Genomic DNA, 23646 nt, shown 5'->3' on the forward strand with positions numbered 1-23646 from the left:
CTCAATTAACCCCCAATCTCCTCCGTACTATTCTTGGAATTATAACAATCGCGGCGGAGGCCGGTTACGTTGTCGGAGTTACTGAACTAAATGAGCTTCTAAGCGTGAGAAGTTCATCGAAGAAAACAGGGTATTTCTCAGCATATCCTAATGCCAACAGGAACATCATTTCACATCTTCCGAACAAGGATGAAAATTGGCATCATCCTTGGTTTCTGATTAAGAAAACTCCCGCTTCGATTGGAAATCTTGCAGATTTTCTCCCTTCGAAGTGGTCTGCGAAACCCGGTAGTGATTAGGTCGCCCGTATCTTTTCCGGTTGTTTCTTTATCTTTATTGACTAACACCGTCGTTTAATTTCGCAGCTTTCGTCGCTTCCACTCTCCCATCTGAAGAGTTCATCGAATTCTTCAAAATAATTCTTGAAGGGGAAACCCTTTGGAACTCTTTCACTCTTGAACGATTCCTAGAAGCTAACCACAGACTCAGGATGAGTCCACCTGGTCATCTTCACCAAATTCCGCCTCCTCCCTCAACTCAGGGAATGTCATCTCGGGCCCTTGCGGCCAAGCGTAAGTTGCTTTCCAAGCCGATGGCTGAGGCTTGCGAGGAGAAGAAAAAGTTTCTCGCGACTTCTATAGACAAGAAGGACTACAGTAGGACCTTGCTGGTTGATGATGGCAGCACCGAGGGAGCTCGATCTGTCGCTTCCTTCAGATTAACTCCTCGTCGCGATCGTCGCGACTCACGTTCTCCTCGGAGGGATCAATCTCCTCGCCGTGACTCACCTCGTCCTCCCCGAGATGATTTTAGTAACGAACCAATTAAGATCTTGGTTCGCCGGAAGAGAGACAAGTCCTCTCGCAGTGATTCTTCCCCGCGGAGGGAAAAGTCAAGGGCCCGGACTGACCGCTCACCTCGATCATCCCCTCCTCCTGAACCAATGGGTCCTCCACGACCGGTTGATAGGTCTTCCTCTTCCCAGCCTGATAGTGGAAAGACTGCCCGGAGTGCGTCTCCGAAAAAGGGAGATTCTGAATCTCGAGATGCTTCCTCGAGGTTAAAACCTGCTCTTGTCCCTCAAGTCAAATCGCTTTCAGGTTCGGTGATTCATACAGTCTTCAACGTTTTTTATTTCCATTAAGATTTCAATTTTTACAACTCTTCTTTCTTACAACTCTTCTTTCTTCGCAGCTATGGAGAAAGAGGGCAGCGTCTTCCGATGCTTCAAGACCCGATCGGGTTCGATCTTGCCAGACTTCGACAAATGGCGCCCTGCGATTCGTGAACGCTATTTGCTTCACGCGCATCACTCATCTCGGGTTAGTTCCGTTTTTTTTTTTTTTTGCTACGCCATTCCGCGAACTGACTCGCCATCCCGGGTTCATGTATAATGCCAGGCTCATAGCGAATTTAACGACATGATCGAACATTACGAAGGGCTGGTCATTGGACGGGAGAAGGAGATTAACATGTGGAAAAAGAAATTCTCTGCCCTTGAGGCTGAACTCAGTTCTTCTGCCGGCTCCAAGCACGATCTGGAGGACAAGGTCGACAGTTTAACATCCGAGCTTGCGCAGATAAAGGGGGAGCTGCAGGGTCAGTACGACCAGAACTTCAAGCTCCAGGAAGAGTTTTCTGGTGTTCAAGGTAGGCTTCAAGAGTCCGAATCAAACGCTGATTCCCTGAACAACCAACTCATCGAGCTTAACGCGAAGTACAAGGCGATTGCCAAATTGCGTGACTCCGAGTTGGCGAGGTCGGCATCAAAAGCCAGAAAAGAGGTTAAGGGACGCGGGATGGAGTTGATCCAAGGGGCCATCCGATTCATGCAGACTGAGAAGGCTAGGTCTGATTTGGAATCAGACATCAAGGAGCACGAGAGCAACCTGATCCTGCTGGATCAAATCCATGACACAGATTTCTCCGAGGAGCAAGAGAGAACCGAACTGTCGGCTAATCTTTCTGAAAAGCAGAGTCGCTTGGCAGCTCTTCCTACTTCGACCTTCAACCCTCAGGACTTCGAGGAATTCTTCACTGAATCGCCTCCTATAAGTGAATCAGGTCTAGACTGGGCAGGTAATGCTTGGTTCCTGATATTTATTACCTTTTCTTACCTTGTACCTTTGATTGACTGGAATTATTATTTCTAGGCTCAAGTGAGACGGAAGACGTTGTCCCGCCCGTAGTTCCTATGGTACCGGAGGTCACTCCGGAGGTTGGTTGTACCGTGGAGAGTGGATCAGGAGTTTCATCTGACCAAGCGGCTGCCAAAGAGGCGAATGAAGCTTCGACTGTTGAGCCGGATTCCGAGGTGGCTGCTGCTCCGTAGTGGCTGTGTCCACTTTATATTGGGAATTGTCCCTTTAATTTTAAGACTTAATTTCGAACTTGTCTTTGCCTAAGGAGGCTTTATTATTTTCTTTTGAACAAGATATTTGCCTGAGGAGGCTTTTAAACCTTTCTAGGTTGTGACCCAAGGGGGTTTGGTTAAATTTATATGCGGGTTTGCAAAGTCCGCTTTTAACCTTTTGTGGCCTTGTGGTTATGCTTTTGAGATTTTTAGGTTGATCAGACCTTTCTCTTTAGGATGCGAGAACTGAGCTCGGCTTAAAGCGAGTTCCCCACTTCCGGTTTAGTCAACTCGATAATCTTACTAGGCTTGGGCCTTAGAAACTTTTGTAATTAATGCGACGGTTGCGCTTTCCCTTCTTATAAGCAAGGAAAACGGCTCGTCTTTAATGCAATAACTGCCTTTTCTCGATTTCCAAAAATGGTTTAAACCACTCGGACACGCTACCATTAATGGATTTATGGTTCCAAGACAAACCCTAAATCATTATAAATAAAGGCTTACCTACCTCTAAGCTTTATTTAAACATGACTTTAGAATCTTACTTGAGAAATATTTTAAGAATGGAAAACGAAACGGTAGCCCCCGTCGATCCCGGCAGCCCACTCTTCTTGTCCGGCGACGGCTTTGAACCGGCCGGCGTTCTCTTCCCTCACGCCGTCTTTCACTTTCCTTCGAAGGAGAAGAAAGAGGCTTGCGATTTTATTGACAAGGTAAATATTAAAGTTTTTGATTTTAAAAACTTCTTGTTTCGTCTTATTCACTCATTTTTATGTTAGGTTGCCGACAAGCACCGTCGCTTGTATGAAGAGAGGCAGCGGCTGGGACTCAAAAGGCAGACGCTCGAGGCTCGCATCGCTCGGGTGGAAAGGAAGATACGGGCCTTGGAGAGTGATCCCTTTCAATGGGAGTGGCGGAACTTCGACTCCGTTGCTAAGATCCCGAAGATGCTTCGGATGTATCTCCGCGCTAGAGGAGTCCCGGGTCCCATGAACGCCCCTGTCTGCGCCGTTCCATCCGACAGTGAAGAGGAAGAGGACTTGGAGGAGGAGGCCAGCAACTGCCGGAAACGCGTTCGGGATCGTTCTGAAGTGGATGCCAAGAACAAGGCGTCCACTTCGAAGACTAAACCGGCGATGAAGGAGCCTGTTCCTGAGCCTCTCCCATAAATGTTCTTTAACTTCTTCACTTCTTCTTTTTTTTTTTTAAACTCGTAATGGGCTTCGGCCCCTTTTTATTTATGGAAATATTTGCACCTTTCCTTTCTTTTCAAATATTCTCGGAGATGCGCCTTTTAATGCAGGATCCGTTCGAGGGCATAAATCTCTCCGCGAATCATTCCATAGAATCCGCAGCTTGTTGGGGATATGACGTTCCTATAAATTATAGTCTCAACTTCCCTTTACTTCTCACCATTCTTTTTATTTTAGCAGGTATGGAGTTCAATCTTCGCTGTTCAGAATCTATGCCTGACTTCTCCAGAGTCGGAATGATGAGCGAAGATGTTCCAAATGAGCCAAACAGGCAGCCTCCTCCACCTCGCGGCTTCTTAAGATCTCAGATCCGAGCCCCATGTGCTTTGATCAGGGATCTCTCAATCAGAGACCAAGGAACAGCGACGGCGTTCATAGAGGCACTCGAGCTTCAACACCAGAAGCTTATGTCGGAAAAGAGGAGACTCCGGAAGAGGATTAACCGGATGCAACGCCGAGTTACTACGGTGTCAAGAAATCTTCACATCCTTGAATCTCACCCAGGAGAATGGATTGAGCTTGGAATTTCTTACTTTGCTCGAATTCCGGACTGCATGATGCCGATCCTCGATCTTGCTGGTCAAGGAGTTGAAGTGTTCTGCCCGTCAACAAGATTTCCATAATCCGAAGTGTACGATGAGGGACATTCCGTCTTTTAAATAACGCTCTATTCCCAATCTCTTGTATGTTCGCATAGCCGAACCTTTATTTGCTTCACTTGTTCGCATAATCGAACCTTTTTCCTTTAATAAAGAAATAAAACAAAAAAATTTTATCAATAGCTGAACTCGTTTCCGAGCTGCCTACGTACCCATCTCGGGATCAAGCCACACCGTAGTTCATGTACAAAAACAATGCATATAGCTTTAAACATAAAACTTCTTTAAGTTGATCACATTCCAAGGTCGCTTGACTGGATTGTCTTCTAAGTCTTTCAGCCTATAAACACCGTTCCGAACCACTTCGGTAATAATGTAAGGTCCTTCCCAATTAATACCAAGTTTACCGGCACCTTCTTCTTTTTTGTTGTCAAAGACGCGCCTTAATACATAATCTCCCACGAAGAACGGCCTACTTTTAACCTTGGAATTGTAATACCGGGCTGCTGCCTGCTGGTAATTCTGGATCCGAATTAGAGCTTGATCACGCCTTTCATTTATGGTATCTAGTGAATCATTAAGCATTGCTGAATTTTCTTTCTCATTTAACGGTGCTTCTGTTCGGCGAAGTCCGGGCACATTGAGTTCAGCTGGTACTACCGCCTCCATACCATAAACCAAAGAGAATGGAGTTTCTCCTGTAGGTCGCCTAGGGGTTGTACGATAGGCCCACAGGACGGGTTGGAGTTCTTCATACCATCCTCCCTTTAGATGACTTAAGCGTTTCTTGAGATTGCTTAATATTGTCTTGTTCGCGGCTTCAGCTTGACCGTTTCCTTGCGGATATCGTGGAGTAGAATAACTAACTTTGATTCTCCAGTCCGCACAAAAGGCATCAAACTCGTGTGAAATGAATTGTAGTCCATTATCGGTGACTATTTCGTATGGAACTCCATGTCGACATATAATGTTTTTCCAAATAAAGGTATTCACCGCCGAATCCTTGATACCAACATACGCCTCAGCTTCAATCCATTTTGAAAAGTAGTCCGTAAGGACTAAAAGGTACTGTACACCTCGAGTTGATTTGTGCAATGGTCCAATGATGTCCATTGACCACCTCATAAACGGGTATGGGGCGGAAATGGAGGAGAATAATTCCGACGGTTGGTGGATCAATGGTGCATGGAGTTGACAGCGCTTGCATCTTTGGGCGAACTTAACACAATCTGTGATCATAGTTGGCCAAAAATACCCCATTCTTTTAACTTTAAAAGCCATAGTTCTTCCTGATGAATGACTCCCGCATAATCCTTCATGCACCTCGCTCATGACGATTTCGACTTCGGGCCCGAAAATGCATAATAGGTAAGGGTCACTGACACCTCGTCTATATAACGCATCCTTTGACAGACAAAATTTCGCGCTAACGACTTTCATTTTCCTGGCCTGCCATTTATTCTTTGGGAGCTCCCCTGTCATGATGTAGTGCTTTATTGGCTCCCTCTAGTCAGCCCCCCAGTCTTTAGCCGGAATTTGGTCAACCTTGTGAAATACTCGTGGCTCTGGCTCGGGATGTTCGTTTGGTTCGAGAGCACCCTCCTCGATTAACGATTCGGTTTCTAATACTGTTTCTGAACTCACATCTTCAGCTAAGACAAAGGGTTCCTTGTTAGACGTATTTGATCCTCTTGACTTCCTCCGTTTGTTGGGTGGTGGTTCGATCTCTGGTTCGCCACGGTCGTGTGCCGCCGCTCGAGATCTTGTAATGACGAGGGTTTCTTTGTTGTCTTGAATGCTTCGCTCCGAAATGCATTCCACTGGAATAACTCTTTTCAACTCAGGATCTGATGTTGACGCCAATGCGGCGAGCGCGTCTGCAGTTGTATTCTCTCCTCGAGGTATGCGGATTAATTCAAATTTCGAGAAATTTTTAGATAAATCCTTTACCACTTCGAGGTACGCTTCCATTCTCGAATCTTTGGTTTCATAGTCTCCATTAAATTGGTTAACTACTAATTGTGAATCGCAATAAGCCAATATTTCCTTAGCTCCAACTCCTTGTGCTAATCGAAGTCCGGCAATCAGGGCTTCGTATTCTGCCTCGTTGTTGGAGGCATTGAATAGCAACCGGAATGATTGTTCTAGAATTTCTGACGTTGGAGACTCCAACTTGATTCCCACTCCGGATCCTTGTTTTGTTGAAGACCCATCTATGTGTAATTTCCAAGTTTGGTTCTCCGGTTGTTCTATCGTTCTAGGTATTGGTAGTTCGGTCAGGAAATCTGCTAAGACCTGAGCCTTCATACTGATCCGGCTTTTGAACTCTATGTCGTACTCGCTTAATTCCACCGCCCATTTCGCCAATCGTCCGGACTGGCTTGGACTATGAAGTATTGTTCGGAGTGGCTGGTTGGTTAATACCTCAACCGGATGGGATTGAAAGTACGGGCGTAGCTTTCGAGCCGATATCACCACTGCGAGTGCGAGTTTTTCCATCATTGTGTATCTGGTTTCCGGATCCGTTATTGACTTGCTCACGTAGTAAATTGGCTTCTGCTCTCCACGGTCTTCCCGAACCAAGACTCCACTAACCGCGTGGTTTGAAACTGATACGTACAAATAAAGTTTTTCGTCCACTTCCGGTTTGGACAGTATAGGCGGAGTGGTTAAGTATGCCTTAAGCTTCCCAAAAGCTTCTTCACACTTCTCATCCCAAAGGAATCCTTTGTTCCCTTTTAGAATTTGGTAGAAAGGCAACGACTTATCTGTTGACCTCGAAATAAAACGATTCAAAGCCGCAATCCGCCCAGTCAACCGTTGTACTTCTTTGAAGTTTCTTGGAGATGGCATGTTTAGAAAGGCGTTAATTTGATTTGGATTGGCTTCAATCCCTCTTTCTGTCACGATATAGCCAAGAAATTCTCCGGATGGCACTCCAAATGTGCACTTCGCCGGGTTCAGCTTCATTTGATATTTATTGAGAGTATCAAAACATTCCTCCAAATGTTTAACATGATCTTCTTTCTTCAACGATTTAACCAACATATCATCTATGTAGACTTCCATAGTCTTCCCGAGGTGATTGTGAAACATTTTGTTCACCAACCGTTGGTAAGTTGCTCCTGCATTTTTCAAACCAAAAGGCATTACCTTGTCACAGTAGATACCTCTATCTAAGATAAATGACGTCTTTTCTTGATCTTCGGGGTTCATCATTATCTGATTATAACCCGAGAAGGCGTCCATGAACGTTAACAGCTCATTTCCAGCGGTGGACTCCACAAGTCGATCTATATGCGGGAGCGGGAAACTATCTTTGGGACATGCTTTATTCAAGTCTGTAAAATCGATGCAAACCCTATCTTTCCCATTCTTTTTCTTGACAACGACAGTGTTTGCTACCCATTCCGGATATTGCACTTCTCGTATGGACCCTATTTTCAAAAGTTTATCCACTTCATCATTTACTATTTTTGCCCGCTCCACTCCAAGCTTTCTTCTTTTTTGTTTCACCGGTTTGAAGCTTGGATCCACGTTTAGTTCATGACAAATTACACTCGGATTTATGCCAGGCATGTCCGCTGCTGACCATGCAAATGATGCTTTGTTTTTCCTTAAGAGTTCGATCAAAGCTTCTTTTATTTGGCCAGTCAAAGTTGCTCCAATTCGAATTTTCCGATCTGGTTTGTTTTCTTCCAATACCACTTCGACTACCACATCCTCTTTTTCCTGCCCACTAGGAAATTTCTGCCTTAGTCCTTCTTTTGCGGGCTTTGTTAATTGCTATTGGATCTTCAAACGGTGGCTAGCTAAGTAACACGTCCGTGAAGCTTCTTGATCTCCCCGAATTGTTTCCACCCCATTTGATGTTGGAAATTTGATACATTGATGATATGTAGAGGGGACTGCTTTCATTCGATAAATCCAGGGAGTCCCGAGGATAATGTTGTAAGCTGCGGGCTTATCGAAGACAACGAAGTCCACGATCTTCGATACCTTCTTGGCAAGGACCGGTAGCTTGATTGTTCCGAGAGACATGGCTGACTCGCTTGTGAACGCAACTAACGGAGATGGGGGTCCTACTATGTCTCCTCCGCTGATTCCCATTTTTTCTAGAGTACTTAAAAAGATCAAGTCGACCGAACTGCCTGTATCTATAAGGATCCTTGATACTTCGAAGTTGGCGACATCAAGAGTAATGACTAGAGCATCATCATGCGGTCTTTCGAGATGCCGCGTTTCTTCTTCGTTAAATGATATTGAGGCACCTTGAAAATCAATTTCTTCGCTCAAGCTTGCTTTGAGTAAGACATTTCGTCTATGCTTTTTGATGGAACTTATTGAATCTCCGCAAAATCTGGAACCTCCTAGAATCACATTGATCTTACCCTTCGATCTTCTTGGTTCTTCCTCGTTGGATAACCTTGGTCTTTTGGAATCTTGATCTTTGGAGTTTTCCTTTGCTTCGTGGTATTCCTTCACAAAATCTTTTATATCGAATTTAGAAAGATCGCCGCTAGCCCAAAGCTCTGCGAGGTGCTTTTTAAGAACGCTGCAATCCTTGGTTAAATGTCCGGTTACTTTATGAATATCGCAATATAGACTTTCATCACGGACCCAAGTGTTTGATCTTCCTTTCCCTTGGAATTGCTTCCCGACGGTATTGTTGAAGGGTTGCGACCCAAACTTCTTTGGTCCCTTGCTCTCCCTAGGCTCGAACTTCCTGGTAGGGACGGTGATTGCCGACTTTTCTTGTTTATTCCTTTTGGCAAAACTTTCTTTTTCGTCCTCTACCTCCATCCAGTTGTTCACGCGGAAGAGTGCATCCTGAATTGTGTCTGGTTTATGAAGTATTAAGTCTTCTTTAAACCTTGAATCATGTCGCAATCCTTTTCGTAAGGCAGATAAAGCTGATTGCTGTGAGATTCTTGGGAGTTTTGACAGCACTCCTTTGAATTTGATGATGAAAACTCGAAGTGATTCATTAGATCCTTGCGTTAAGTTCCAAAGATCGGCATCCGAAACGCTTTTATCCATAAGGATGGAGTATTGCTTTAAGAATACGGCTGATAGTTCGTCGAAATTGCTGATCGAACCCGGCTCTAATTGGGTGAACCACATTAGAGCTTGGCCACATAGATTCTCCGAAAACAGCTTGCAATAGCCTGCGTCCTCATCAGCTTCATCCAATTCGACTCTTCCTGCAGCGATCAGAAAAGCTGCGAGATAGCTTTTTGGATCCTCCAATCCGCTGTAAGGGTCCAATTTGAGTTTCCGGGAATCTTTGATCCTCAAACTCGCAATTCGCGAGATGAAAGGTGTTCGCCTAGCTTCTTCAATGACTCGATTGATATCTGGCTCTGAACTTGTAGCTTGATGAAATTTTGATTTCATTTCTTTTAATTTCTGGCTAACCTTCCTCATGGTCTCGAACTGGTCGAGATTCTCCTGCTCATACTGAGCTGCAAGTTGTTCTTCATCCCCTAGCTACGTCTCTTCCTCCAACGTCTGAGCTGCATTATTAGTAGCACCGGGGGTTGTTTGCCCGCTGGTTTCATTTCGTGCAGCGGAACTTGGCGAGTTGAATATCCCTCTTCGGATTCCCACCGGGTTTCCTGCACTTAAAGAGCGAACACGAGTTTGTATAGTATTGACGTTTTGACTAAGAGATACCTGGGATGTTTGCAACGTATCGACGCACTACAAGAAAAATTTACATTCTTAGCGCGGAAAAAATGCTATCATAGGTAATACATAGCGAAATAACAACTGCTATGATCTCGGCAGCTATGGTAGATGTCCCACCTACGATACATTAATTTTGTCTGCTATAGTATGTTCATATACAATAGCACTTTGTTAGTGTTATTATTTACGTTTTTATAGCAATAATTTATTGCCATTATTTAGTGGTTCATAGCAATTTATGAATTTTTTCAATTTTTTTTGATAATTCAAATTGGGTGCTATAATAGATCACTATACAATAGCAAATATTTGTTGCGTTAATTCATGTTTTCATAGTGCCATCTTTAAAAATATAACATGCTATCATATGTAATATATACTTATATATATATATATATATAACCTGTAAGTTTAAAATGAAACCATTTATAACATCTCAAAAACATTCCAACATACTTAAAACACTTCCGCATCATGCCAAACACAATTCCGAATCCAACATACCAAAAACAATTCCAAATCCAACATACCAAACATTAAACATTCTGAATCCAAAATACATAAAGACTAGTCTTAACCTAAATTAAGCTAGCTGGACCAAAGTTGCTTCATCCCCTGCAATTAATAATGGACATTGTCTTATATTAGTTTTGCACCTGAAAAACCAAAAACACAATTATCAAAATAAAAAATACTTACCTCAGTTGGACGATAGTCAATACATGACCAAGTTATCAGTTGGCCATGCGATAAATGAACCAAGTGCATCTTTCATATACTCAATCTCATATGATGTCCTCCAAACCGCTGCATCATCTACCTGGACTATATCTACCAAAACTTGCGCAGCATTAAGACCCAAAGGAGCACAGTGTACACGTCTCTCTGGATCAGTTGAAATCACCCGTCCTTCAGCAACAACTTGCTTCCTTTCTTTAATATCCAGTAACATACACTTCTGATTTTCCTGTATAGCTCCTTTTTTCCGCTGACAAGTTGACCATATTAACCAATTACTACAGTAAAATGAGACAGAACCATAATCAACTTTAGAACATATAAAATAAGTTACCGGAGATCTTCGAAGAGGCCGGGACGGTGCAGCTGTTTGAGTTTCCACTGCATTAGCTTTTGGAACTGTTGTTGGAGACTTCTCACATGATGCTGAGATTGGTTGCATATGCGACTTAGAACCTGTTGCTGCGGATTTTTTACTTGCTGATGCTGATCTTCCATGAGCTGGTTGCGATTTAGAACCTGTTGCTGTGGATTTTTGACTTGATGATGCTGATTTTCCATGAGCTGTTTGAGTAGATGCATAATTCTGAATAGGAGATAACCGGCCTGTTCCATCTGGGTTGTTTTCGAAGACAACTTTGTTGAAAGGCCCTGCTACAAAGGACATTAAACAGTCTTCTATGTATGTAACATCCATTGTAGGCCTCCATATGAATGTATTGGCTTCATGTACCACATCAACAAACACTTTTACAGCCTTTGGTCCGAGTGAAAGTCCATTCACCAAAGCTTTACGATCTTGCGTGGTCCAACGGCCTTCAGCAACAACTACATCATCGTTAGACAGATCAAGTAGTTTGCATTTGTTCAAAGAATTGGCTCTTGTGCCCTGTTAAACGCATAAAACAATGTCAGAATTTTAAATCAACAACAATCTGTATAAACTTATTAATTAATGAACAAGTTAGAAACTTTACTAGTGGTGCCATGTCTTCTTCCTGAACCCCCTGTTCTAGACTAACACACTTCGTGGCAGGCCATGCAATCATATGCCCAACAGATTCTTCAATTGTTGACATTCCCATAGTATTTCTCCAAAGGAATGCTTCTGGTACCGTGGCAGTCTCAACCAAAACTTTATAATCTAAAGGACCTAAACGTGTCCCATTCACAACATCCTCTGGATCAGTAGATATAATACGTCCCTCAGCAACATTCGCATCATCACCAGCCCAGTCAATCAAAATACACTTTGGTTGTGCTTTTTTGTTAACACTCTATGCAGATTTAGAGTAGAAAAAAACAAGTCAGACTTTATAGTTATAAAGAAATCAATTTCATGGATTATTAATCACTTACCCCTGCAGCAGATCTAGAGTTTTCACCAACTTCAGTTTCTTGTCCCTGTGACATGCCAGAAAAAATATTAACTTTTAATTTATGTTACAACCCAACAGCTTAATGTACAAAAAATACAAAAGTGCATTACCTGGTTCTGCAGTTTACCAAGTTTATTTTCTAGCTCATTAACCTTGTCCTGGAGATGAATTTGTTTCTTTTCCATTTCAACCATACACTTGTGATTAACTTCGAAACAAGCTAATTTCGTCTTAGTCATATTTCTCCCCATTGCCCTCATTCGACCGGGATTATCAGGTCCTAATAGTTCGACAAGTGTATCTTGTCCTTCATTTGTTTCAACAGAATTAACAAGTTCAGCTGCCTTTTTCTGCAAATTTAGTTACATATCAAAAACAATTCCAAAAATCTAAATCTATACTGAAAACCAAATTCACGATGTACATAACTTATAACTTACAACTTTTTCAGCTGCATCAGTATTCACTGGTGTCCCATCCTTTCTAGTACGCGATCTCACCCACACATCAGTTCTTGTCACATCAGAAGGATCTGATTTCTCTCGTCTCTCTTCTTTCTAAACAAATAAAAAAAATAGATCATTCAAAATACTTGTTAAACTGATGAGAATTAATAATCCAAAGCATTTGGCGTACCAAGTCTTCAGCTAGTCTAACCATTCCTTTGCGACTACAAGTGTGTGGAATCTGTAGGCTCTTCCTTTTCTTATAGCTATCACTCACAACCTAACACATGATTATAGATATGTCATATTATTCATAAACAAACATAAAGCTTACTTACTTCAGAAAATAATACCTTAAACTGAGGACTAGTTTTGAGCTTGACAAATTTACGCCAAGCAGCTTCAGTAACATTCTTAGGTCGCAGATCCATCCTTTCTTTCAAAGTCGTAGCTTCATTAACTTCCCTAACCACTCGTGACTTGTGTGACCTCCACAAATTTCCCATCTGTTCAATCAATGCTTTCTTTTGGTAATCTTCTTCTACTTCAAACCTTGACTGCAATCAATCAAGGTTTTAAGAAAAAAACATTTCAACCTGGAAAGATTAAGTAAGTAGATGTCAAATTACAGAAAAGTTTACCTTGACAGACATCCAGAGCATTGTCTTCATATCCTGAGGGACTTTTGGCCAACTTTCAATGGATACAGGAACGTGTTCTCGCACAATTATACCAAGATACGTTGACAACTTAACAGACCCATGACCATAATGTTCTCCCATGAAAGTGAAGTTAACCTTTAATCTGCTATTTGGATTCCTGGCGATGTCTCTCAATCTTGTTGGTCCTCGCTTTCTCTTACCTGTAGGTTTAGCTACATGATCGTGCTCGTCAGTCCCATCATTAACTCCTGGCTGATCTTCTACAGGCTGCTCTTCTAAAGGATGCTGAGCCTGCTCTTCTGAAGGCTGAGCTTCTACAGGCTGCTCTTCTGAAGGATGCTGATCCTGCTCTTCTAAAGGCTGAGCTTCTACAGGCTGCTCTTCTGAAGGATGCTGATCCTGCTCTTCTAAAGGCTGAACTCCTTCTAGACGCTGGTTGTGTTGTAAGTTATGATCAGGTTGTGGCGGGTTTATTGTACCCAAGAATTCTGGCTCTTCAGAATGTTTCTTCTTTTTTCTCCCTCCACGGTTTGTTACTTTCTTTGGTCCCATGTCAACTCACCTGAAATAAATGAAAGACAATAGGGTTAATTAAACAATTACGAAGCAGCTGTCATCAGATATATAGCAAATGGAAACACAAATACAAATCAAACAATTACCAAGCAGTCAACAGACGTAGCAAATAAAACAAGAATGTGAATGCCAAACAAACACAACTAAAAATAAAATAATTACCAAGTAGTCATCAGACATAGCAAATAAAGCAACAACAATGTAAATGACAAACAGACTCCATTTCAGACAAATATGCCTTCACAATCAGTTCGGGCATTTTCAGATTCATCCATGTGAACATCCATGTCCACATTTGCTGGTAATGGTCCAATGTCTGCAATTCCATCACCCAAATCTTTATTATATCTTCTTGAAGGAACTTGCATAACAACATGCCAACTTGATTCTGCGTCTTCCCTTAAGTAAAACACCTGCTTTGCTTGCGATGCTAATATATATGGATCTTTTAAAAAAGAGACTTGACTATGATTCATGTTAACTAGTGTGAAACCATCTTCTATCTTAGCTCCATTACCCATTACTGCCCAGTGACACCGGAAGAGAGGAACATAAAAAACATTATAATCTAATAGTATGATGTCTATCACTCTGCCGTAGTAAGATACCAAATCAACCACTTGTGAAGTATCTTTCGCACTAGCCCTACAGACTGCTGTTGCCTCATAGAAAACCCCACTATTCTGATTTTTCCTATCAACTAAACTTGTATGAAACCGTTGACCATTCACTATGTAACCTGTATATGACCGTGCCATATAACGTGGACCGTAAGCCAACCATTTTAAAACTTCTCCATGTCTGTCTGAATCAATTGGTATCTACGAGAAATAAAATATAACAAATCAGACACATACACACAAAAACATGAAATAACAACAGAAAATAGTAGATTTGATGTAACTTGCCTGCTGTTTTAACCAAGATGCAAAATTCTCAGAATGCATAGCCCATAAAACTGATGCATCACGTCGGCATCTTCCATTGGTGTCTTGTAGATGCTGAAGGTGCTCACTTGTACAATATTAATAATAAGAAGCTTAATCAGATACTTTATCATAAAACTGTAAATAATAATAGAACAAGAACTGTATAGAACTTACTCGATATAAGGTTCGACGACAGCCATATTTTGGATGACAGCAAGATGAGCTATTTTCTTATCCATTTCTGAGAGAGTTATGGAAGTGGCTGCGGATATAGGACGACCCTCTAGTATAGAACTATTCTCATAGTCAGTGTTTCTATCTAGTTTTTCCTGTACGTTTGTAGACTTCTTTAAGAATTCACTACAAAACTGGACGCATTCTTCAGCCAGATAACACTCAGCAATACACCCCTCTGGTCTTGCAGGATTTCTCACAAAGTCTTTCAGAACTTTCATATACCTTTCAAAAGGGTACATCCATCTAAACTGGACTGGTCCACCTAACCGAGCTTCCCTTCCAAGATGAACCGTCAAGTGAACCATGATATCAAAGAAACTTGGCGGAAAAAATCTTTCAAACATGCATATCGTTTCAACAACCTCAGCTTCCATTACCACAATCTGCTCCATATCAATTACTCGCTGACACAATTGGTTGTAGAATGCACATAAGCGTACAATTGCTAGCCTAGGACCTTTAGGTAACAAACCTTTAAGTGCAACTGGAAGGAGTTGTTGCATTAATACGTGGTAGTCATGTGATTTCAGACCTGTCACTTTACATTCATCTACAGATACGCCTCTTGCTATGTTTGAGCAGTATCCATCTGGTCCTTTGAAATCAACAAGACGACTACATAAAAATTTTTTCTCTTTCTTCGATAGAGACCAAGGAGCTGCAGGTAGATATGTTCTTTTCCCTTGAATCCTAGGGTGCAAATCCTTTCTAATACCAAGATACTCCAGATCTTTACGGGCATTTAGACCATCCTTTGATTTCTTACAATGTAACACAGTAGAAAGAATACTTGCAGCCACATTCCTTTCTACATGCATAACATCTAAGTTATGCCTCACAGGAAGATCCTATAAACTACATAGAACAAATACAATAATTAACTCTAACGTTAAACAAAGTTTAATGAATAAAATTTGAAAATTAAATAATATCGAAGTTTAAACATACCTCCCAATACGGTAACTTGAAAAATATAGACCTTTTCTTCCATCTTGATAACTCATCCTCATCTACATTTACTTCATCTTCTTCATCATCTTCCGACTCACTTGATAACTCCTCGTCATCAGACTCCATACCATTAGACTCAGTCTTTTTTCTCTTGCGTCCAGATCGTTTCAGATTTCCAAAATCATTTTTGAAATTTTTCAGGTTTTGAGAAATTTCTTTTCCAGTCAATATTCTTCCCTTTATCCCTGGTTCAGTTTTTCCATCAAACCATGACTTCTTTAATCTGAAACTATGCGTTGCTGGCAGTCTCTTCCGATGGCACATATACACATGTTTTCGGCTGAACTTCAACCACAAACTGTCTGTAATTTTGCCACATAATGGACATGCCATCTGACCCTTTACTTTGCAGCCTGCAAGATTCCCATAAGCCGGGAAGTCACTAATCGTCCAAAGCAGCATTGCCTTAAGATTAAAAGTTGATTTACTAAATGCATCATATGTCGTCTCTCCATTGTTCCACAGATGAATTAGATCATCTATGAGCGGCTCTAAGTATACATCAATGCTGTTACCAGGCTGTTGTGGTCCAGGTATCAACAATGTAAGCATGATGTTCTCCTTCTTCATGCATAAGTCTGGTGGCAAATTATAGTTTACTAGCAAAACAGGCCAGCAACTATAGTTGTTGTTCTTCATGTCGAATGGATTAAATCCATCCGTTGAAAGACCAAGCCGCACATTTCTTTCTTCAGCTGCAAAGGAAGGATATTTCGCATTCATCTGAGCCCATGTTACTGAATCCACAGGGTGGCGGAGTTTTCCATCGTTGCTCTCGTTACTATGATGCCACCTCAAGTCCTTAGCCATCTCCTCAAATCTAAACATTCTTTTCAGCCGTGGGATTATTGGAAAGTAGCGTAACACTTTCTGTGGAACACCTTTCTTTACTTCACCATTAACCGTGTTCGTCTTCCATCTAGAAGCTTTGCATTTAGGACAATTCTCGAGATCCTTGTACTTCTTTCTGAATAAGCAGCAATCATTAACACAAGCATCAATCTTCTGGTAGCCCATATCAAATGACTTAAAAAATTTCTTCACATCATATAGTGATGTATGTAGCACATTGTCCTCCGGTAGCATCCCCGATAGTGTCTCCAAAAGATCATTGAAACTCTTGTCAGACCACCCATTTTGTGTCTTAAGTCTGAATAGGGACACAATTGCCGAGAGTTTACTGTGATTCACACAACTTGGATATAAGGGTGATGCAGCATCTGCAAGCTTTGCAAAGAAGTCATCTTCTTTCTTGTTCTCATAATCTGCGGTCTCATCAGGTTCATCATCTCCAACAAAGTCGTCATCCATGAACTCAGCAGCTTGATATAACCCATATATCTCATCCATTTGACTGAATTTACTGTCACCTTCAACCCCAGAATTTAACTCTCCATGATGATACCAATCAGACCGCCGCTTATAATCCTCATCCATACCTCTTCTAACAAGATGGTCAACTACAACACTTCCTATGTGACGATCTATATTACGACAGTCGATGCAAGGACATACAATCATATCACCATCTACCAAAGCCGCAGACACAACTCTTACAAAATCTGAAGCCCCTCTTTGATAAGCTGGATCAGCTCTTCATTTAAGAATGAAGAGAAAAAAAATAAAAAAGAAAGAAATAAAAAAAATCTACAAACCCCTATTGAAAACTTAACATCTATATAATTAAATTTAATACCTGCAAAGATGCACCCAATCTTTGTCCAGCATTATATGATATAAGCTTAATTTAAAACCTTTAGTATCCTTAACATCATATAAGAACAGAGTTATTGAAAAAATCAGACACATCAAAAAATAACTTTGTACTTTAAAACAATTCAGACACAAATATACCTACGTTCTTTTAGAGCTAGAGAGAAACAACCATATCACATATATTAAAACAATATAAACAAACTCAAAACAAAACAGTATGTTTGAAACAACCTAACAGCATTAACAACAAACCAACCAGACAAAAATAAACAAACAAAAGAGACAAAAAGAAAGAAGCTACTAACCTGTCCTGTCAATGGAGATAAATAAAATCTTTAAACTTCCATCAATGCACTCAGCAACACTTGCAAAACATAATTGGAGAAAGAGTATAAGTTTTAAAAGTCATATTACAGTTTGATCTTAAAACGATTTATATAGTCAAAGTAATGAAACTGCAGTACAAAGACTCATCATAAAAGACAAAGAAAGAAGCTATTAACCTGTCATGTGATTAGAGATAAAGAAAACCTTCAAAATTCCTTTAGTGCACTCAGCAACACTTGCAAAACATAATTAGAGAATGAGTTTAAGTTTTAAAAGTCATTAAAAACGATTTATATAGTCAAAGTAATGAAACTGCAGTACAAAGACTCATCATAAGAGACAAAGAAAGAAGCTATTAACCTGTCCTGTGATTAGAGATAAAGAAAACCTTCAAAATTCCTTTAGTGCACTCAGCAACACTTGCAAAACATAATTAGAGAAAGAGTTTAAGTTTTAAAAGTCATAAAAACGAGTTATATATTCAGAGTAATGAAACTGCAATACAAATAATCATCATAAGAGACAAAGATAGAAGCTCTTAACCTGTACTGTGATTGGAGATAAAGAACAGCTTCAAAATTCCTTTATTGCACTGATCAACACCTGCAAAACATAAGTAGAGAAAGAGTATAAGATATTACTGTTTGATCTCATATAAAAACGATATATATATATTCAAACTTTCATATACAAAACCAAAGTAATGAAATATCCAAGATACACAACCAAACTATAATCATCAAAACATGTTCTTAACTTATATACACAACCTATATGTAAAATGGTGGAGAAGCTTTGCTCGGATACAGAAAATAAAACTCATATCTCAAACAGACTCATAGCGTGTTTTACGAGCTTTTTAACAAGAAACTCAATTGGATTTGGTATGTCAATCAACCAGAGTCTGGCCTCAAAAGAAAACAATTTTCAATCACTCTTGTATCTCTTAATACTGACCAAGAATGTGTATTTCGACTAAACTAAAAAGTAAACCTTAAATTATACAGATTGAACAACTGGAGAAGGAAATAAGGGAAGTAAAGCAAGTTCTTTCTGACAAAAAAGAACAAGAAACAGCAATGCTTGTTTGAATGGATCTTAAACAAATGTTCTAAAATCAGATACATAACCAAAATTTTGTTCTTTCATTGCAAATGTTAACATACTAAGCTAAAACGAAATCGTAGAGACTTATAATGACCAAATCAAAACACATAAACAGATCTGAGCAAACACATAAACACATAAACAGACTTGAGCTAAACATGTTTGAGCAAACACATAAACACATAAACAAATCTCTTGCATGTCATAAAAAAACCCGTTTATTGTTCCAATTTCATCAGGAAATCGAAACACATAAACAGATTTCAGCTCCAATTGAAGATTTAAGGGTTTCGACAACTGGGTAAAGTGAAAGAGAGAGAGAGTCGGATAAAATCACCTTCAATTGGATCAGCTCTTCTGAGATTAGATCCGGCGGTGTTTCAGAAAGCGGCGACGGCGAGAGATTCCGCCGGAATTGGCGATGGCCGGCGATAGATTTGGAGATTTGAAGGTTTAAGGGTTTCGTCTCTCTAAGTGTTAAGAGAAGAAGAGAGTCGCGACAAAGTGTTAAGAGAAGAAGAAAGTTTTTGCGTTTTAGTAAATTTGGCTAAGTGTTTGGCGGTATAAGTGATTTTACTTCCCGCTTATTGAAACTCTATTATAGCGTTTATCAAATGCTATCATATGGTAAGCAAATTACAAACTCATCTTAGATAGCAAATGTGAAAATCGTGCTATTATTAGCTGCTATGAATGTACAGTTTTTTTGTAGTGACGGCCTTTTCCACATCCGAGAACTTTTGTGATATGTCCGACATGGTTTGCTGCATAGCTTTGAGGGTTTCGGCCAATGATGTCTCAACGGCGTCTCCTCCGGACATTGTTGCTTATCTCGGAAGTGTGATAAAGAAAAAATCTGACCACTCAAGAACCTAACTTCCCCACAGACGGCGCCAAAATGTGGATGTCGGATTCACACACTCAAGTATTTTGTTAAGTAGGAAAGATTATTCTTGAGGGACAAAAATGAATAAGTAAAAAACCTCTAAATTGCTACAAAAATTGCTATAATATTTCTTTCTTTTGAGGAAGATCCCCTTTACATGGCCATTGGCCTTTATATTTATACTTAGAGAAACGACATTAAAATGAATAATTAAGTACAATTATTCCTTCTTAAATGTGTCCGTTTTGATTTCTTGACTTTAATGCTCAACGTTTGAATTTAAGTTGACTCTGATCTTCGTGGGCCTCGTCTTTTCGGCCCAAGCGTCCTTGAACCGTCTTACCCGTGTCTTCTACATCGAACTCATGTCACAATGCAGTCACTTCGGACTTTCGAAGTGGTGACAACCACTTCGACCGTTCCTTCGGCTCATGGATCCGATGGGCTTCATCCTTTATGGGCCATTATCTCGATTACGTGGCAATCTTTGGTTGGTCTCGTACTTCTGGTGCGGGATCCGACACCAACACCCAGGAATAGCTCTTTTGAGCATTTATTTTATTTAAGCTGTTGACAAAAAAAGAAAAAGAAAGAAGACTATCTCTCTCCATCTGCTTGACACGCCAGCACTTATCTGACTACCACGTGTACCTGGGAGAAATTCATTCAATGTCCATTTAAAACACTCAGCAAATCCCTAAAATAAATTTAAACATTGAGGAGTCAGGAATATGCATGACCACGATTACGGTTTATTAACCAATGGTTACGGTTATAAATTTTCTTTAACCGTAACCTTAACCACTATATATACGGTTAAAACGGTTACGGTTAAAACGGCTACAGTTACAACAGTCAAGATTAAATATGGTTCTGGTTATTTGATGATTACGATACGATTAATATCGGAAGCAAACTTTTATAAATTTCCAATAATTGGTTTTCAAAGGCTTCTAATGGAATGGTAGTCGAGTGTGATGCTTTATCGGTTTCGTTTATAGCTTAAGGTTTCCGAATCTGATATCCAGCCAGTTGTGTCTAGAACGATGAACCTATATCACATACACGAAGCGATGGGACATGAAAAATACTCGGTAATTTAGAATATGCTTTACCATTTTCCGAAAATCTTAGTTTTAGAAGTACTTTGTTATGTAACTTTCGTAAAACTCGGTTATCATTTATTCGCAAATCGTATATAAAGGAAGAAATTAGAAAGCGATGATCCAGTACTTGTCCTGCAAGAGCGGGTACCAAGTCGCGGCAGAGTAATGTTCTTCAAAGGGTAATCGTGATATATATATCCTCAAAGCCGAATCAGATGATTTATGCTTTGAAAATTTGAGTTTACAACGCTGTGTTATCTCTCATAATCTGAGATAGTGATTTATAAATATTTTGGTCTTTTTCTTTGTAGGTTTAAATAATTGTGAATAATCTAACTTCTTCGGCTGATCTCGATAGTTATTAAGATTTTGATCAAGGAATATACCAAATCCCGTCATATAAATTATGGCAAGGTTTGCAATTTTATCTTTTGTTTAGCATTTACGAGGGTTTTCGATCCCCCTTAGTAAACCCACCACATTTGCTCAATTCTTTTTAGTTATAGGGTGGTATAATTGGTTTTGCTCATGTAACAATTGGTTTGTCTTTAGAAGCATGCTATGTATCTTATGATGTATATGGATTGCATATTATTAAAACCTTTTGCACTATAACATGTAGTTAATCTGCTTATTGTAAGATTTCAAAGTTATGTTTACTACAAACTTATCAATCTATAAATTCAATGTTATAAATCCATCTAATGATTTGGTGTACTTCCTTATTCCGATTATAAAATGTTTTTTAAATGTTTATTTTATTCAGGAATGTAGAGCAAAGACATTGCCACCTATGATTAACTTATTCTCGGATCAATATTGCCGAGTTATCTATTATCCATGTGTAGCTCTCCAATAACATTGTAGAGGTAAAGGCTGTAGTAGTTTCTGTGTAGTTTCCTTTACTCTTCTATGAGTTTTCTTTATCGCATGACAACATATACCAACTATATAACGACATGTGGTTAGCATCACGACCACCTTATTCCGATACACCGTTCGTCAGAATCCGGCATTGAACAGCGTTGACTCGCGTTGACCAGCAAAAAAAAGTCATTTTTTAATAATTAAAAACAAAAATAAGAAAATTATTCTATTGAATCCTTATGGTATTGTATAATTACGAAATAACACATTCTGTATTGAATATAAAGATATTATATATATATATAATGCATTGATTATTATAATTAGTTAGTTTTTCTAATTTCAAAACTAGATTAAAATTGAATCATATAAATGAAAAGAGGTCAACTCTTTCCATGAGAGTGACACATGTGCACATGTGATACTGTCACGTGGACCTGAGAAAAACACATTACTTGATTATATATTTAAAAAAAAAAGAAGAATCGTAAACAATTTATTATATATATCGACAAACTGTGTGCAATATTTCTTTGGTCAGATCAGAAATGAATTCGAAAAAAGCTAAACTATCATGGGACCAAGTCTGCAAGCCAAAAACAGAGGGGGGTCTAGGCCTTCGAAGTTTAAAAGAGGCAGTTGACGTGTGTTGTTTAAAGTTGGTATGGAGAATTATTTCACATAGAAGCTCACTATGGAAAAAGTGGATTGACATGTTTTTGCTTAAATGAGAGTCATTCTGGACAGTCAAAGAATCTGCAAGCATTGGGTCATGGATTTGGGAAAAAATAATCAAGTATCGGAAAGTCAGCCAAAAATTTCTGCAAGGTTGAGGTGGAGAATGGAGAGCTAACCTCCTTCTGGTATGATTCATGGTTCCCACTGGGAAGACTAGTTGACATTGTGGGAGAAAGAGGTGTAATAGACATGGGAATAAGTCGCGGAAGCTTGGACAACACGTCGTAGAAAAAACATTGAAACATTTTTTTGAACTCGATAGAAGAGGTACTACATTCCCAATGGTAAAACAGAACAGTGCACAACGATAAAGCATTGTGGAGAGGTAAAAACGATATTTTCAAAGGTAATTTCGTCACTAAAGACACTTGGAACCACATTCGAACTACGTCTAATATTGTGGCTTGGCACAAAGGAGTATGGTTTCCTCATGCGACACCAAAATGATGGGTGTGATCCACCATTGAACATTAAGAAAAATAGTTTTGTGCATGGGTGTGTTAATTTTGATCCTAGTGTTCTCTTTTCATGCAAAATCATACCATTTAGACATATACATTGCTTTTGTGAAGAATACAATATGCTTTTGATACAAAATGACAATAGACGTTGGTTATTAATTTTTTTGTCAGTCCATATATATAATATTAGAATGAATATATATTATGTTTTATATAATACTCAATTATGGATAATGTTTTTTAAGATATGAAAAGGAAAATAATATTATTTTTTTAAAATTAAGATTGTTTGAACAATGTGTTAATTTATGTTAACAACCACACAATGAGATTGCATATAATTCAATTAGATCAAAAATCAAAATATCATAAATGACTCGCATATAAAACATACATTATTTTGAATCAACTAAGGAAGTTAGCTTTTATTTTGAATTTAGCAATTATTCGTATAATCGAATATGTTATGAACATATTTTTGGTATATAATAACACTAAATTCAACCCGTGCGTGGAGTTTATATTTTCATTTTAGAATCCAAATGAATAAATTGCGTACACAAT

The 23646-nt window shown here is 39.6% G+C and overlaps 2 protein-coding genes across 2 annotated transcripts; both read right to left on the minus strand.

Moving 5' to 3' along the window:
* Positions 1-10373: 10373 nt before the first annotated feature.
* LOC110225868 lies at positions 10374-19276 on the minus strand. The gene is made up of 8 exons (XM_021016092.1): positions 19054-19276; positions 12124-12326; positions 11994-12038; positions 11612-11911; positions 11440-11523; positions 10969-11244; positions 10596-10884; positions 10374-10511 (listed from the first exon to the last, which is right to left on the minus strand). Exons 1-7 carry the CDS (start codon positions 19079-19081, stop codon positions 10612-10614), a joined length of 1209 nt encoding a protein of 402 aa, XP_020871751.1. The 5' UTR covers positions 19082-19276; the 3' UTR covers positions 10374-10511; positions 10596-10611.
* On the minus strand, positions 13784-16172 carry LOC110225867. Its single transcript, XM_021016091.1, has 3 exons — positions 15812-16172; positions 14801-15711; positions 13784-14711 (listed from the first exon to the last, which is right to left on the minus strand). Exons 1-3 carry the CDS (start codon positions 16136-16138, stop codon positions 14543-14545), a joined length of 1407 nt encoding a protein of 468 aa, XP_020871750.1. The 5' UTR covers positions 16139-16172; the 3' UTR covers positions 13784-14542.
* Positions 19277-23646: the final 4370 nt, after the last annotated feature.

The sequence above is a fragment of the Arabidopsis lyrata genome (genome assembly GCF_000004255.2).
Source record: "Arabidopsis lyrata subsp. lyrata unplaced genomic scaffold ARALYscaffold_8, whole genome shotgun sequence".
NCBI lineage: Eukaryota > Viridiplantae > Streptophyta > Magnoliopsida > Brassicales > Brassicaceae > Arabidopsis > Arabidopsis lyrata.